The 16851-nt window shown below is 33.9% G+C and overlaps 3 protein-coding genes across 3 annotated transcripts in view; 1 reads left to right on the top strand and 2 right to left on the bottom strand.

The window, feature by feature from the left end:
• The window catches only part of LOC126972183 (serine/threonine-protein kinase MARK2-like), a 184161-nt gene extending 167529 nt beyond the window's left edge, over positions 1–16632 (bottom strand). Inside the window, exon 1 of the mRNA XM_050818873.1 lies at positions 15979–16632. Coding sequence (XP_050674830.1) covers positions 15979–16116 — 138 coding nt within the window. The 5' untranslated portion in view covers positions 16117–16632. The remainder of the gene's footprint in view (positions 1–15978) is intronic.
• Positions 8687–10820, top strand: LOC126972353 (uncharacterized). Its single transcript, XM_050819045.1, has 2 exons — positions 8687–9013; positions 10094–10820. The coding sequence occupies exons 1-2, from the start codon at positions 8687–8689 to the stop codon at positions 10700–10702; spliced, it is 936 nt and encodes a 311-aa protein (XP_050675002.1). The 3' UTR covers positions 10703–10820.
• Positions 8806–11456, bottom strand: LOC126972338 (putative nuclease HARBI1). The gene is made up of 2 exons (XM_050819020.1): positions 10836–11456; positions 8806–9845 (listed from the first exon to the last, which is right to left on the bottom strand). The coding sequence occupies exons 1-2, from the start codon at positions 11241–11243 to the stop codon at positions 9036–9038; spliced, it is 1218 nt and encodes a 405-aa protein (XP_050674977.1). The 5' UTR covers positions 11244–11456; the 3' UTR covers positions 8806–9035.
• Positions 16633–16851: the final 219 nt, after the last annotated feature.

Raw genomic sequence — 16851 nt, 5'->3', positions numbered from 1 at the left:
TTAGTTGTGTCCACGACACATCCTGGACAGCAAGCCGTTTCGACCCGAATTGGTCCTGATATTCATTACATAAAATGGCCTACTATTAGGTAATCTATTATTAGGTCGGTTATATCTATGCAAGCAACTAAGGGCAATCCATGAACCCTTTTTGAATTTTTTACAGGATTTGATCCAACACAGAATTTGAAGTATTGTTATTATTCCTTTTCTCTGCGAATAAATAAATGTTGACAGATTCTTTTTAAGGGCAGTAAGAAAATTACGGAATTTAAACACATATCCGTGATATATATACAATATTAAAAATAATCCTATTATAAGTATACTTATTAGAGTATGTAAAGTCTTTCGCGCAAATTATACGGCTCTCTACGAGTTGTTTGACCACTCTTGTTAATTATTTTTGATGCCATGAACATAGAATTTTTAAAAATAATATTTGTATATAGAATATGGATGCTTAAGCATCCATGCTTAATAATCTTAAATTTGAGATTGGATTTCGAAGATGTCATTAATATTTACAATAAGTTGATTATTACAGTGACGATATGAATTTGGAAAAAAAAATACATATTTTCACATTACCCCGCATCGGGTCTGCGTGATAATAATGTTGTAAGTAATTATTTAATCATTTGAATACGCAACCTATTGGTCGATAGCGAATCCTATTTTTTTCAAAAATTACTTATGAATAGTGGAAGTAGAACACTAATGCTTGCTCAATCACAAACAAAGTACTTAAGCCACCATTTACCCAACCAAGTGTGAGTCGTTCAGACAACATGAGTGTATCGTGCAATCTGATTCCGTATAAACTGTGCTGCCGTACAATCGTCACGCTGCGGCGATATATCAAATACCTAGTTACTGGTACCTATAATCCGACGTGTGTCCACTTTGAATAACACCTCCTTTATTCCAGTCATAGCTGTATATACCTAAAACCTACGTAAATATATATTTTTTCTTTTCTTTGTTTATGTGATAAGAGTAAAAGTCACTGATAAACAAAACAAACGCAAGCATTAGACCTACGTCCCTAATTGGGCAAAGTAAGAATGTCATTCTATCTTCGTTCGTTGTCTTTCAACTTCAATTATGAAAACTTTCGTGAGACATGGTAAAGTTTTTATTAACACAGCTTTACTCACCCTAAACCTTAACCGCCGGACAATACTATCAGTGACTTATTTTTAGTCACTAAGCAGACGCGACTGAAATGTAACCGCGGCGCAGAGCTAGTCAAGTAAATTTTAAAGTGTGTCAGGCACCTGGGATAAGCAAGAACGTTGCCGACCTTTGGGAAATATAGCTCGTGACTCGTATATGTCTAGAACTTGACATAATAACCATTTACTGTTAATTTAGTTGCACCGCAACATATTACATGCATCGAGGCTGGCAGCCCGCCAAGCCCAGATCATAATAACTACAACGCGCGTCCGTTCGTAGGTACGTAACAACAAAATATTATGTAAATGTCGTATCTGCGAAAATGTTATTGAATTCTTTGCGAATAACAATATGTTGTGCTTTTGCAATGACAAAACGGTTACAGCTTTTATCTGTGCATTTCAAGCGAACAATTCTTGCACACCAATCGATTTACCAGGTGTGGTAAATCTTTTTACTGTGTTATCACGTTTTTTAGGAATACACAATTTCTATGTAACGTAATGCGTTAACTTTAGATACCTTTTTTAAGAATACTAGTGTATGTTTGATTATATATATTATATTAGAGTTAAAACAAATATAATTCTTTCATACGATACTCCACATGACTCAAAACTTGGAAAGCCGTTCCATGCATAAATAAAGACACTGTTTTTTTATGGTTTAATTAGAATGTATAGTATACAGACTTTTACCTTAACCTAAAATATAAGACAGTATTACTTTTTAAATTTCAGAGTTCTAGGTCAACCAAAAATAAACGTTTTTGCGTCATAAACTGCCGCATCTATTTATTACGTTAACTTAGTAGTTAGATTGTCTCTCAGCTCGAAGAAGAGACCGTGTAGACCTGAGTATATCGTTTTAATTTCAATTCGATAAAGGTTCTGACAGACGGACGGACGTTCAACAAGTGATCCTATAAGGATTTCATCAAATCCATACATAGATAAACATAGTAAATAATAACCGTAGCTAGTGAAATTACTGGGCAAATGAGACTTATGTCTCAAGGTGACGAGCGCAGTTGTTGTGCCGCTCAGAATTTTTGGGGTTTTTCAAGAATCCTGAGCGGCACTGCATTGTAATGGGCAGGGCGTATCAATTACTATCAGCTGAACGTCCTGCTCGTCTTGTCCCTTATTTTCATAATATAAAACATGATAGACGAGATTAAGGTTCAACCGATGGTAGTAAGTCAACATATTACGGGCGCTATAATCGCTATCTAAATTATCCACTCGTTTTTCTGACAACCGCCCACATGGCCGCGTGATTCATCACAACTCGATCGTAATGAACACAATATTAAAACACATATTATTATTGATTATCGGCTCAATTAATATAACAACATCACATAAATAGCACTCTCCGTTCATGCAATGCGGTTATAAGTTGTTAGTAAGTTGTTTTACGTTAGAGTTCATAAATTTAAGATTTAAATTATTTAGTGACCTTTAAGTGTTCCGTACCTCATAGATAATTATTTGACCGCTTCTTTAATATTATAACAATATACCTGATAAATACTTATGTTTATTCAATAATTGACTATTTTTGAGGAAAATTGACATCAATATTATTAAATTTTGTGAGATTTCTTGGGTGTAAATTCCGCTAATATTTGTCTTTAATCAATTCGATACGTAAGTCGGTGTCTACACGAGGCATCCTCAGGAGATGTCGACTCGCAAAATTGTGGCACGAAACTTGATTAAATAGAAATATTTGCGGAAATTAAAGGAAAGAAAACTCACAGAATTTGGATAATTATGGATTTCGGCAAGAAAACGCTTATTTCAATAAATGTTCATGAATATTAACTTCTATTTTATTAACGTTTTATACGAATTTTGTATTGCTTACAAGTTTATAATTACTAAATTGGTTACATTATATTTTTCCTAAGAATAAATGTTATAATAAGTACATATAATAACATAAAAGTGACCTAAATCGAAAGCTTTATGTGCACTAATATATTAATAATAAAAACCGTAACGGTAATTTGATTAATCGGAAAATGAAAACTTTAACAATGTAATAAATATAGACTTTTAAAGTTTGTGAATCATATTGTTATACAACACAGCCAACACACCACACTAATTACAGCGGAAGTGACAATACTAGGTAATTAATAACCTTAATAATATTAAAAGCGAACACGTGATGTAATAGTAGACACAATATAACTTATAGTTTTATACAAACACGTAGACACTGTCCAATTGCAATCAAATCAATTGTATGCCGATCATTCACGGTTTTAAGTATAACTATACTAATAAATGTAGAGCCGTTTTTTTTTCCTTCGGTAATACTGCAAAACTGCTGAATCGATCGGAATAATACTTATGTAGAAGGGGTGGTTAATTAAACACACACAATTCTTATAATCACTATATTTGGACAGAGTGTCCACTTAGAATTCATTATAAATAAAGAATACTCGAACTTAGCACTCTAACTTATATAGGGCACGGCTCAAAAAAAAATCTCAATTACTTTATGGAAGCACAAGGGCCAGATATATTAACCTCAGTTAACAATCAACAGACAAACAATTATAACATATCAACTTGACACAATATACAAAACAATACTTTTAACAAAATACATCACTTATATAATTTTATATTTTTTATTGATTACAATACTACTTCGTTACAGTACGATGTATGGTGTAATAACTGTAATTGAAAATTGTTCTTTTCTTATTAAATATTTATGTAATTAAATTTGAAACGGCTAACATACACGGATAAGCGCCTTAAAGTGTTTTATTGTATTTTAAACTAAATAAATTAATAAAAAATCATATGCTGTAGGTGCGAGAGAGCGCGCGAGATCTGTATTACCACTCCCACGTTTTATGTTACACCTTTATTTTTTTTGGGCTTTATTTCACCCCCGTAGCTTACAAAAAACCCTTAATTACCTCACACATTATATAAAAAAACAGAGAGCCAAATATAACCAAAAAATTGAAAACACATTAACAATAACACATCTTAACTTGGTAGTGGAGTGGCTAGTAAGCTATTACACATGCTAAAACATCATCGATTCTTGTGTCTCCACAGTCTGTACAATTTTGTGTAAGCGATCTTTTAAAAATTTAAATTTATTTGATGGAATGTGCCCGGTTGTTACGATATCCGTCCTTTTAACTTTGGATTCTGTAAACCATGGATATCGAGGGAGCTGACACACTATTGTTTTATACCATATGCCCTTTTCCCGCGATCTTTCGTCAAAATATTCTTGCCAATCTAGTATACAGTCCTGTTTAAATTTTATCAAAATTTCATTTGGTAATGGGACAAGGTCATATGGTACTCCGTCGCCAACGGCGCTTTTGGCTGCCGTATCTGCTTCCTCGTTGCCGGCTTTATTTTTATTTCTAATTTCGCATATGGATTCTAAAATGTCATAGGCTTATCGGGTATCCTCGAATATTCGAGGTTAGCCGAGCTAAATGTAGAAGGGCGCTCTTTGAGTCAGATAAAATCACAAACTTATCACATTCGAGTGACAATATATAAGACAGGCATTCAGATATTGCAATCAGCTCATTGTGCATTATGTTTATTAACCCGACACATCTTTAGATCAATCAGTATACAATTTATAAAATGAGTTATATTTATCATATAGAATCCTTTCACAGTAGTTTTAGTATGATGTAATAGTAGGAGTGAAAGTGGAGTCATTGGATGGTTAAGTTTTAGGTACAACTTTTCATAGTAGATGGCGCGTTTGAATTGAGTTCTAAGACTTTTTCTTATTACTTTTAACTGATTAAGTTATAATTTCCATTCACGCATATCAGATTATAATCACCTACATGGTGAAAAACAAAGTTGTTTCCCGCTGTCTGTCCCTATGTATAGCTTAGATCTTTAAAACTACGCAACAGATTTTGATGTGGTTTCTTTTAATAGATAGAGTGGTTCAAGAGGAAGGTTAATATGTATAAAACATGCATAACATAGTGGTGAAACACTAATAATTCTAGATGTTTCTAATGTGATGTTGGAAATAAACAAAATATTTGCGGTTACATTGCTGGTTGAACCCTGAAACTGAAGATATGTACACCTTAAAAAGGTCTACATAAAAGTGCGCAATGGTATACGTCTAGCTGTTAGGCATACAGGAATAAAATAATATCCTTCACTTTTTACGAGAAATAATGGCATATTTACGAGGCGATTTTAAGCATTACAGCATTAATTGAATTTTTTTAAAGACAAAACGTGCTTTTCAGCGCGACAATTGCACCCGTACGTAGCCAGGTGGGTCGCTTGTATCTTTTATAAGGTTGAAATAATATAGTGGTTGGGCCATGAGCTTAAGAGCCGATATATGTACAACTTGTTAGCCGACACATATCGAGTAAGATACATCGTTCGGCTCTACGGGGACAACTTTCGCGACTTTCATCAACCCTACAAGGCGCTGAGTAGGGACCGGTACGCGGAATACAATATCAGTTTTTATGATAACCCACTTCGGTCCGGGTCACGGTAACCTGCATGATGCATTTAACGTCAATCATTTGGTTTATACAGATATACACTGAAAGACCAGTCAATGATACTTGTGTCTCAGAGGACTTGGTAAGTTTCCTGCTATGTCTACTACAAGACGCACATGGTTCAAGTGACTGCGTTAGCTAATTCCAAATGATTTGGTTCCTTTTGATATAATTAAAGTGTTGCACAAATCGTTACTTCACTCTGTCATGATAGAAAATGTCACGCGTCCTTACTCTCAGTAGTCAACAACAAAACGAGCGAGCGCGAGAGTGAGCTTGATTGTCTCGCCTCGCCACCTCGGGTCTTATGACTCGCGCCCGAATACCGACACGAACGAAGCGACACCAAGGCGAGAGGAAGGAACATAAGCGCACCGATCTCACTCTCGCACTCCCGTTCCCTCGAGTATCGACGTAGAGTCTCGAGCGGCATCCAAAATATTCCCCATTCTCGATCCACAGACAGACCTCTCTAGCTTCTTGTACTCTTATTTTTGGTACCTACTAATTATATTTTCGTAACAAAACCAGAATAGGGTCGAAGCCATCTTATGTCAAAAAGTTAATTTTGTGTTCTAGTGACACAAATTGACGATTCAGTTCCGATTGTGATAATTATAGTATATCCTCTTGTGACTAACTTATAATGGGCCTGCCACACACTCGACGAATAGCGACGAATGAAGGCAGGGACGTAGTATGGCAACAATTCTCGTCATGCCGGACATCATGATCCTCGGCGTGCCCACCCCTCCCTATTACTAAAGGAACAATGTGTTAGGCTTGTGTAGTTTGCGAACGAACCAGTTCGAAAGAGTGCTCCCACTAACAAACTACGCGTACTATTTCCGTTATCCTTCGGTCCTTAGTTCTTTAGTTCATTCTCAATTCTTTGGATGCTTCATGATATTAATAATCTGTGTACGGATCATTTTTCGAATTCGAAGACACGACATAATATCATCTGTCATGCAAATCTTTTCATAAAGGGTAGTAAATCCGCATCGGGCGAACGATCTATCTAGGACCCGAAAAAGGAACTTACGAACTAAAAGATCGGCTTAGTTCGTTATGGAGCTGCGAAATACATTAACCGCTCCCAGTCTTATGCGCGCCTAGTGTGTTGGCATAGAAGGCAACATCGCGGTAGCGTGAGGAGCATAGCAATGAGCCACGTAAGGTGCAAAGTGTGGCGGACCCATTCGGAATGTGAGGATGGTATTTTGCATTTTGTTATATATTTCTGTGTAGTTACTGTGTACATTAGTAAAATAATACTAGTCCGAGTCATCTCCTATTGATTGTATTTCTATTTCCGTGCCGCCCGCGCCTACACGTAAGCTCACTCCGGCAGTTACGTCACTAATTTTTATGCACCCACAATAATTGCGAAAGTCGATTACAAAGCATATATTTTCATATTTTATAGCCATCATCTTATGCCTAATTACATATTTTAAATGATTGCAATAATCAGAATCATTCTGTATATCTATTTGAATGCTATGGAATCATGAGGTCGGGCCATAGTATTTGTTGCTTAATAGTGTCCACGTTATAATATTTATATAATATATAAAGAAAAATATATAATAAGATATTTATTTTCATCAAAATAGTTCACAATTCTTTCACAGTTAATTATTCGTACCCGCATACTATTTAAGAAGGTACGGCTACCTATGAGATATACAGAGCTAATGAAAAAAGTTATCATTAAAATCGATTCAAAATTCTGATTCCTAGACCATTTTTCAAGTCAGTTATAACCATAGAGTAATATAAAGATTTTGATTGACAAATGGTAAAGAGTCAGTGACGCTTAGCATTAACTCTTTAGTATTTTTAATACTAATGCTTTTACAAGGCCAACATATATACATATACATATAAATAGATCGAATCAAGTGACATACGACGAAAATGCAGTTTTAACGCAAAAATACGTGTTCTATATAAAACATAAATAAATGAAGCTTTAGAAGATGTACAGATTTGTAATTGTTAAAGAAGATCTCTACAAATAACTGACGACATTATGTGTTCCAAATTCAATAAAAATACAATAATAATTTCTTCACGTGTATACGAATATATATTAAACTTGAGGACATCAGAGATTTTCGCAAAAAAAAATTAAAAAGATGATTTCTTGTATTTTGTCATCTATCATTTATGTATGTATCAGGTGCAACTGCTGTAGATGCCATATTATATATCTACCTATATACTATCATTAAACTGTACAGTCGATGTGTCTGTCCATTGGTTATTTATTCCAAAAACCGATTGTGATAAATGGAGTGTAACTGAACACAAACGACAAATTAATAAACATTGTCCGTCTGTCTGTTTTACGTGAACGCTAACCTCTGTACATACGTAGGTACATACGTACTCGACCGACTAGGCTAGATATAAAGTATACGCCGGGACAACATAAAGGCTACATTTTATCTACTCTACATGTATTTATGACGCTGTTTAGACGTCCGCGTCGTGGAAGCAGCTAGCAAATAAAAATAATAAAAAATAATGCATCTAAATACTAAGAACGCAGTCTCGACGTTTAGTTTAAAAATAAGCAAGGAGTGTTAGAAAAATATTCTAAAGGATGTTACCGGATAGAAGTAATTATTAAATAAAAAAAAATTCAGTATTGGTGCTCCCACATTGCCGTTAGAAAATGTTTAATAACGTTAGTAAACATTTGTTAGCAAACATTTAATCACAAATAAATTTTCATGTTAGAAAATGTTTAGTAATGTTAGTAAAATGTGTTATCTTTTGTTTGTAAACATTTTATAAGGGTGATGGCGGGATAGGCGGTGCGGTGCGGTGGGGGTTAGAGTACGCAGGTCGCTGCGCGTGGTGTCTCGCTTGTCAGTTCCTTTGTGTCAGCGTGCATCGCTGTGCGTGTGTATTAGTGGTTGCGCGTGCGCCAAGCAATAAAATATGTCCGGTAATTGGAATAACGATGATGTTTACAAACTGATTGAAATGTTTCAAGCAAGAGAAGTACTATGGAACACGATGTCAGAGAGCTACAAAGACCGAAATAAAAAACACGATGCTTGGATGGAAATTGCCAGTGAATTTAATATGGATAAAAAAGTAATTGAAAAAAAGATTCGATCACTCGTAGGTCAATTTAACCGAGAATGTAAATCTAATAAATCTGGTGCAGGAGCTAATGAGTCAAGTAAATGGTTTGCATTTAAAAAACTCATGTTCCTTAAAGGCAAAAATATTCCAAGTTTAACTGTCGATGGAGGGTTGCAGGTGAGTTTTATTTTAACGTCTTTTAATAATATTTAGATGCCCAGTCCAAAAACCCTTCATTTGAAAAATATTCTGCGAATTCTTTTCTTATTTCTTTCCCATCATCTGTCAGGGATTCACATGCTTCAAGTGGTGTTAATTGCTGCTGTTCTAATCTCCATTGTCCATCGATACGTGTACCAGTTACTATGTCATCTCCATCATAGTATTGAGATGGAGCGTAAATCATGCTCGATTCAGTTTTTCTTATAAAATTATGCAGTAGCACGCATGTCATAATTAAAGTAGTAGTTTTTTCTGGATCTAATAATATTGTAGTTCGTAAAACTCTAAATCTGGCTGACAAAATCCCAAATGCGTTCTCTACTGTTCTCCTCGCACGACTCAGTCTATAACTGAAGATTCTTTCCTTAGAATTGCTATCCTGTGGTCCTGGAAAAGGTTTTAATAAGTGTTTTTGTAAAGGGAACGCATCATCTGTTACGAACACATAAGGAAGAGGTTTGTTTCTGCCTGGTAGTGAGCTGTCACTGGGTATTTTTAAACTATTGTCGTTAATTTTATTTCGAAATTTTGTGTTTGCGAAAACTCCGCCATCACTTATGCGTCCTTGGCAGCCAATATTCACGTACAGAAAGTTGTATTCTGCGTCCACTATCGCTAAAAGTACAACGCTGTAAAATCCTTTATAGTTGTAATATTCACTGCCGCTATCAATTGGCTTTTGTATGGCTACGTGCTTTCCATCGATACTTCCTAAGCAATTTGGGAAATTCCATTTTTCTTCAAATGAATTTGCCACGTGTAGCCACTCTTGAGGTGTTGTTGGTATCTGGAACAAAAATAGAAGATTAAGAAATAGGCGCGAAAAATAAATTTATAACTCGTTATTCTAACAAATTTTATTGGATATTTTTATTAAGTATGAAATATTAATAGAATACACTATAAAAAAATATGATTTCAGTTAAGGGTTGTTAAGTAATAGAAAAAGAAAATCGCGGTTATAGATTTTTTTACAATTTTAGCTAATTTGACGCGCCTATAACTTGAAATTATCGTTTAGTTCTATTCTTTCAGGGTAACGAAGAAAACAGAATTGCTTCAGAAAACACTCTCAGTTTGAACGAAACAGGAAATACTGTCACTGATGAAACTACGGGCACGCCTTTCGCCACCCCAAAACCATTTCGGAAAAGAAGACGGCCTGAAGTAGAACAAGATCCAACACAACAAGAAGCTGTAAATATTTTACAAAGAATGTACGAATCTAGAAAAAGCAGGGATGAAAATGACGCATTTGGAGAGTATGTCTCGATGAAACTGAAACAAATAAAAAACAGTCATGCTAAGAATACTGCTCAACATCACATTAACAATATTTTGTACAATGCGACAATGGGACAATATGATTTTCCAACAACCTTTACAGACCCAACCGCTAGTAGTTCCTGGGGATACAACTCTGAACCAAATCTATCCACTTTTTCGGAAAATAATGCTGACTGTAGCTCGAGAGGATACTACACCGCACCGAGTCCCTCGGCTTCATTTGAAACCAGTTCTTCGGATAACTCCAGGACACATACTCGTACCAGCGCAAGAACACAGAGTCCGTCTAATTTATCGGAATCAAGCCAAGATTCGACCCAATCATTAAACGATTTGTTGGAATCAATCAAAAATTAAAAAATACATGTTTGGTTTGTTAAGTATTAAAAAAATTATTAGTAAGGTAAGATAGGTACCTACCTAAAGTATGATTAGATTAGATCATATTAAAAGTAAATAAAAAAATAATTAAAAATGTTGTTTGACTTACCTGTATGTATTCCTTTAAAACCTCATTGAGAGCCTCGCACACTTCTGGTACGATAATAGATATCACTTGGTCTGACAACTTGAACACATTTCCAAGACTTTTATAACTGCTACCAGTTGCCAAAAATCTTAACGTTACCGCAAGTCTTTCCGTCACACTTACAGATTTTCTAAATGTAGTGTCTCGTTTGCCTATTTTTGCCCCAATTAAATTTTGTAGATATTCAAATTCGGAACTGTTCATTCTTATAAAATCTTTTAAGCAACCATCAATACCTAAATCCTTGAGATAGTCTGTGGCACTATATTTTCCTCTAGCTTTTAGCGTTTGGCGCATCCAATAAGAGCGCTTTTTCTTCTTTTTTAAACAAAAAATAAAAGCTATTCCAATGAGCAAATCTTCTTCCATTTTCGTGTAGACGTCCTCAGCCCTCAGAAGGCGAAACCAAACTGCGAGCCAATACTAGATGTTATAAAATGTTTAAACATTTTCCATCAATGTAGGAGCACTTATAACATGTAACAGTTTCTAACAAAGTGCAACAATTGTTAACATTTGTTAGTAAATGTTTTGGTGTTATAAAATGTTTACAAACATTTTATAACGGCAATGTGGGAGCACCATATGTATTACAGCAGGAAACAAGGTCGCGTTGTGACATGAGAACAAAAACACGTGCAACTGATATTGTGTAATGTGACAGGCCTGTATATAACTGTGTTTTTACGTTAGTTTTTGTATAAAATTTCCATTTGTATTATTATTTTAGCTAATCCGTTTTCAGGGGGGCTGCTTTATTATAATAGGGTATGACCAAGGATGTCTCGGGTAGGAAAGAGGATGCTGCTCCTTCTAACTGCTAAATTGATTAACGGTATTAAATAAAATAATTATAATACACAGTATTCCATGTATTGCAATATTTCGGGACGAGGCGAGCAGGACTTTCAACTATGGTAATTAATACGTCCATTACAATGCCGCTCAAGATTCTTGAAAACCCAATAATTCTGAGCGGCACTACAACTGCGCTCGTCACTTTGAGACAAGATGTGAAGTCTCATTTGCCCAGTAATTTCACTAGCTACGACGCCCTTCTTATCGAAACACAATAATGTTTACATATTACAGTTTGTCGGCAGATATAGGCGCCGTCGTGGTACCCATAATCTAGCCAGTATCCTGTGCAAAGGAGCCTCTCACTGGTAAATGTGAAATACATACAATACATGCCACTAAAGGAAGTTCATTCACTTCTTTAATTTTAATTAATGATTTAGAAATATTTATATTAAATTTATATAATTTTTCATTAAACTAAGCTATAATGGCTTATAATATTCAATGTTCATATGCCTGCATGGCCTTATAACAAGATACAATCAGCAAAGTTTATTTTATAATATCTATAAGTAGTAAGTATTGATGAATTGCAATTGATTTAAACAGCCAGCAATATCATTCCAGCTTCAATATAATGTCCCTAAAAGATCCTGTACAGTCATTATTTAAATGAAATTGATTGCCATTCAGTGTCATCTGAAGAGCAATACCAAACCGAATTCCAATTCTGAAAACTTGAGCTATTGTATAATAACCCCTTGTTACTTTACTGTTTTGTGAAGTGATGGCACTCACGGATCACCAAATCAGGGGGGCAACCTTCGCATGGCTTGAATACGTAAAGATTGCCATACAGCAATCACGGTAACAGACACGGAGATCTAAGCTCCAGATATTCCAGTCAAATGTAAAGACTGTATTACTGTATAGATGTGAGAAGTGAAAAGTCACCAAGACCATCTCATATTAACTTCAGGTATATATTGACCTATGCCTTCACAATATCAGGATAGATATTCACTGTCCTGACAAAATATACATCAATAAACATTGCCAACACTGTCATGACACCCCACAACATCAACCAACAGATAAAATGCTGCAAATGGAGCTGGATAGGCCACACACTCTGGAGGGATCCCAACCACATACTGAGGCAAGCCCTACACTGTAACTCTCTCTCTCCAAAGCTACCCTGGTGGGGGACTGTCATTGACACAGCAAAAGACATCGGAAAAACTTTAACAAGATGTTGCGATATAATGTGTAAATTCTTTATTGTTTTTAGGGATTATTGATTTTGTCAAAGAGTGATACTTTTTTATTGATGGGAATTCATATTATTGGCATTTACTATTTCTGCTATCAAAAAGCTTTATCCCTTTCTGAAAAACTTCATTTTAAATTAGAAAGAGACAAATATAGCTAAAAATATATTTTTTAGCAATTAGTGTTAATTTTTTATGTTTGGGCTATGATAATAGTGAATCAACAATTTTAAACAGAATGTTAAAAGCTTAGGAAACTGTTTTCCCCATTGTTATGTATATTTAAATTACAGTGTTTATTCATATGGCAATATACATAAAAAACACAATTTAGAACTGATTTGTTAACAAGCGCAACTAGCCCTTCTATCAAGCAATAAGTATGTAACCATAAAAAAAAACATATATTTTGGCAATAGATTAACATAAGTATTACCATTTACCATAGCATAGTTTGAATGGTCTGTGAGTACAGACATAAACACATATTACTCACTGTAGTACGACATAATACTATTATTTAAAACACATAGAATCCCTCCTCAATGTAGTCAATCCTGGAACCCTAAATACAATAAATACAAAGATAGACTACAAAATATTCAATGTAAATTTACAAAATACCTTTGATATAATTTTAAAATACCTGATACATGTTATGAAAACCGTTGTAAACATTTACATCTAGTACCACTCTCATTATGTAGAAACATTGTTGATGTCACATTATTGATGATAGCTCAATCTAAAATTAATTGTCCATACCTCCATTCCAAAGTTAGTTTATATGTACCATACCAGCACTCTTGGAAAAGAAACCTTCTCAGTGTCCCATGTGGCCATTCCAATTACAGATTGAATGCAATTGTCACTTTAAATATTTTCAATAATTTAAAACACTTGGATAATATTGACTTATTCTGCTCTGATATGCGATCAGTTAAAAGATTTTTTGCTTATTGTAACTAGCTATTTAGGATATATAGGATTGTATTGTATATAATCCAGTTTATATGTAATAAATCTTGCAATTTAATTATGAAGCATTGTTATTTTTAGTTGATTTTCTACTTGTGGAGGCTCAAAATTGGCTTTTACTTATTAACATTTAACTCTGTATTATGGCTGTCAACCCCCCTAATATAAATATATTATATTGAGAAGACCATTTTTATCTAGTATTGTAATGAGCAACAGGCTCACATGATAAAAAGTAAAATACAAGCTGCTCATAAACATCCACAACACCAAGAGGTCAAGAGCCAGTGTTGCCAGCTACTCCATGAAGCTAATTAAAGTATAGCTCCAGAAGGCTGGCTCAACATTTTTGGTACGGAAATATGAGGGCATGTTTAAATGTGTTTAGGCATGTCCTATAGCTAATTATTACACTGATGTTACTGTACTTATTACTTATATTGAGGTGTTTTAACTTTTTTATTCTCAAACAAAACATTGTTTTGTTCTGCATATATTATTCAGTTTTTGTTACAAATATAAATTACATCATTCATAAATGTATATACAAACCTGTTATAGTAAAAAAAATTGGTCTCACCTTAATAAAGCATTATTAACTGGACCAAAACAAACAAATGACATCACAGTGGCAATATCCAACACAAAATAATTATAACTTTCACATTAAGCACAATAATATTGTGTATTGACAGAAACCAGAGCTGAAAGCTAGTGTGAGCAATGTTTCCTCAATCATTGTACCAAATATGTTTAACAAGTGTTGTCAATATTTAAATCTTTTTTATACATTTTTTTTGTAACAATGATGAGTCAATTCATTATGTCTTGTTGATTTCAGAAATAGCCAAGAAACACTGATTTACAAGGGTTAGGCATTCTAAAATAGTAAATTTGAAAACATTGCGTGAAATTAAACTCAAAGTATGTATATGTGACAAAAATATTTGATTTTTGTTTGTAAAGGTTACTATGTCATAAATTACTTTTTAAATTATACACACCTCGAGAATGGAAAGACATGCTATTAAATAAATTATTTCTATTTTGAATAACAGAGACTTTTCTATTCCAGCTTGATGAACATCTTTTTGATTGCTACATTTGTAGTTCAAAAATTGATTTTATCCTATTCTGAGTAAAAATATTTGAATGTGATTGTATCAATAATGAGACTGTTTCTGACCAGTTTACTATTTTAAAATAATGTGTTATTAGTATTAGTAATATTAATAATACTAGTAATATTTGAATGTTTTTACTTATAATAAATTTTGTAACATTTTAGACAGCATCAAATATATATATATATATATATATATCACATTTGGAAATACCTAATAATAATGATTATAATAAAAAATAATCAATTAAAGTCTCAGTCCTAAAACAGAAGTTAAATAAAACTTTGTTAAATAAATATGTCCTCAATGTGTAGTTGCAGATTAAGAAATTGGAAAATTATTAAATAGTCTACTTCCACAGCTACTACATAGTTATCCAGTAATGCTGTTTAAATTCATTACTAAGTAGCATGCAACAATGCACAGCTTTCTATTCTAGATTTATTAAATTTAGTTGAGTTATTCATTATCTTTGTAATTCACTTTAGTTTAAATTTTTAAATAATTTAAGTTGTTACTTGTTACTCGAAATTACTTTTTGTTTAATTCATCAAATATTGAAAATTAATATTTATATAGTCAATTCAAGTATGAAATCTGTTCAATAAATAATTATTTACAAGATTTTTAAATGCTAATAAAATCTTAATGTTGAACATAATATTGGAATAACTAATCAATAACAATGATAAAATTATTTAAGCCTGTTTTAACCCATATTCCTTTACAACTGCTAAAATATGCATGCCATCAGCTCACATAGAGTTATTTGGACAATGATTGTGGAATCAAACATTTCATCAAATGCTTACTTACTGATAATTTCAAAGCAACATTTCACACAAAGTTCAATATTTGTAATAATAAATAACTAATTATATACAGAACAGTAAGCTTTTGTTGAATTCAGAAGTAAATAAATGCACTTACCTTGAATATGGGCCGTGGATGCCTCGATTGGGAAGGTGCTGCAGTGGTGGTCGTGACAGCAGCTGGTGAAGCCGTGACATGATCGGCTGGCAGCGATTCTGGCACCGTCTGCAGCGTAGGTCTCATTGTCGTGGACATCTTTGTGAGATAAATTCAAACACAATGCTAGCGAAGCTTCACCGATCGCATTCTACGCGGCCTCACACTAGAACCATTCAACCTGGCCCGAAATCAGAGACCTAATCCTCCAAGTTCAATACTTCAAAGAACCGCAACTACGCCCAGCCAACCGCATTTTTAAAAACGAAAATACATAGAAATTCCTAAAAAAGCTCAACTTCAGGAATTACTTCACTTTCACGTAATATGTTAACAGGCGTCGAGATGGAAAACGGAAATAGACACGCAAAAAACTATTAGAAAGCTTATTATCTTCTGTCACATAAACACTAGCAACGATATACGAATTCGGCGTTTTAATTTATGGGATACGGCAAACGGTTTCTATAAGACGAATCAGCTATGATACCAAACCTATGTTTATTATTAGGAAAAAGTAAGTCAATTTAATACTAAATTGTCTTTAGAAATTCACTAGAGGTCCGCTAAAAGTCAGAAGAATCCTGAATTCACTGTTAAGATGGCGGATTTTACCTATTCGTAAATGGGCACAAGGCTGACACGAAAACATCAACCGGCTCTATATCGATCTCTTTTATTTTGTACCACTACAAGCGAGAGAGATGTATAAAACTTCAATATACCTAACTATTTAAAATATACTGAGCAGTTGGTCACAGAAACCTGCCAATGATGCGTAAGTGTAGCACAGATAACAAAATGTACTAGGATCAAAGTTTAGTTTTGTATCCT

Source organism: Leptidea sinapis, chromosome 2, assembly GCF_905404315.1.
Source record: "Leptidea sinapis chromosome 2, ilLepSina1.1, whole genome shotgun sequence".
NCBI lineage: Eukaryota > Metazoa > Arthropoda > Insecta > Lepidoptera > Pieridae > Leptidea > Leptidea sinapis.
Note: the sequence above shows the minus strand (reverse complement) of the source record. Positions and strands in the feature narration are given on the sequence as shown.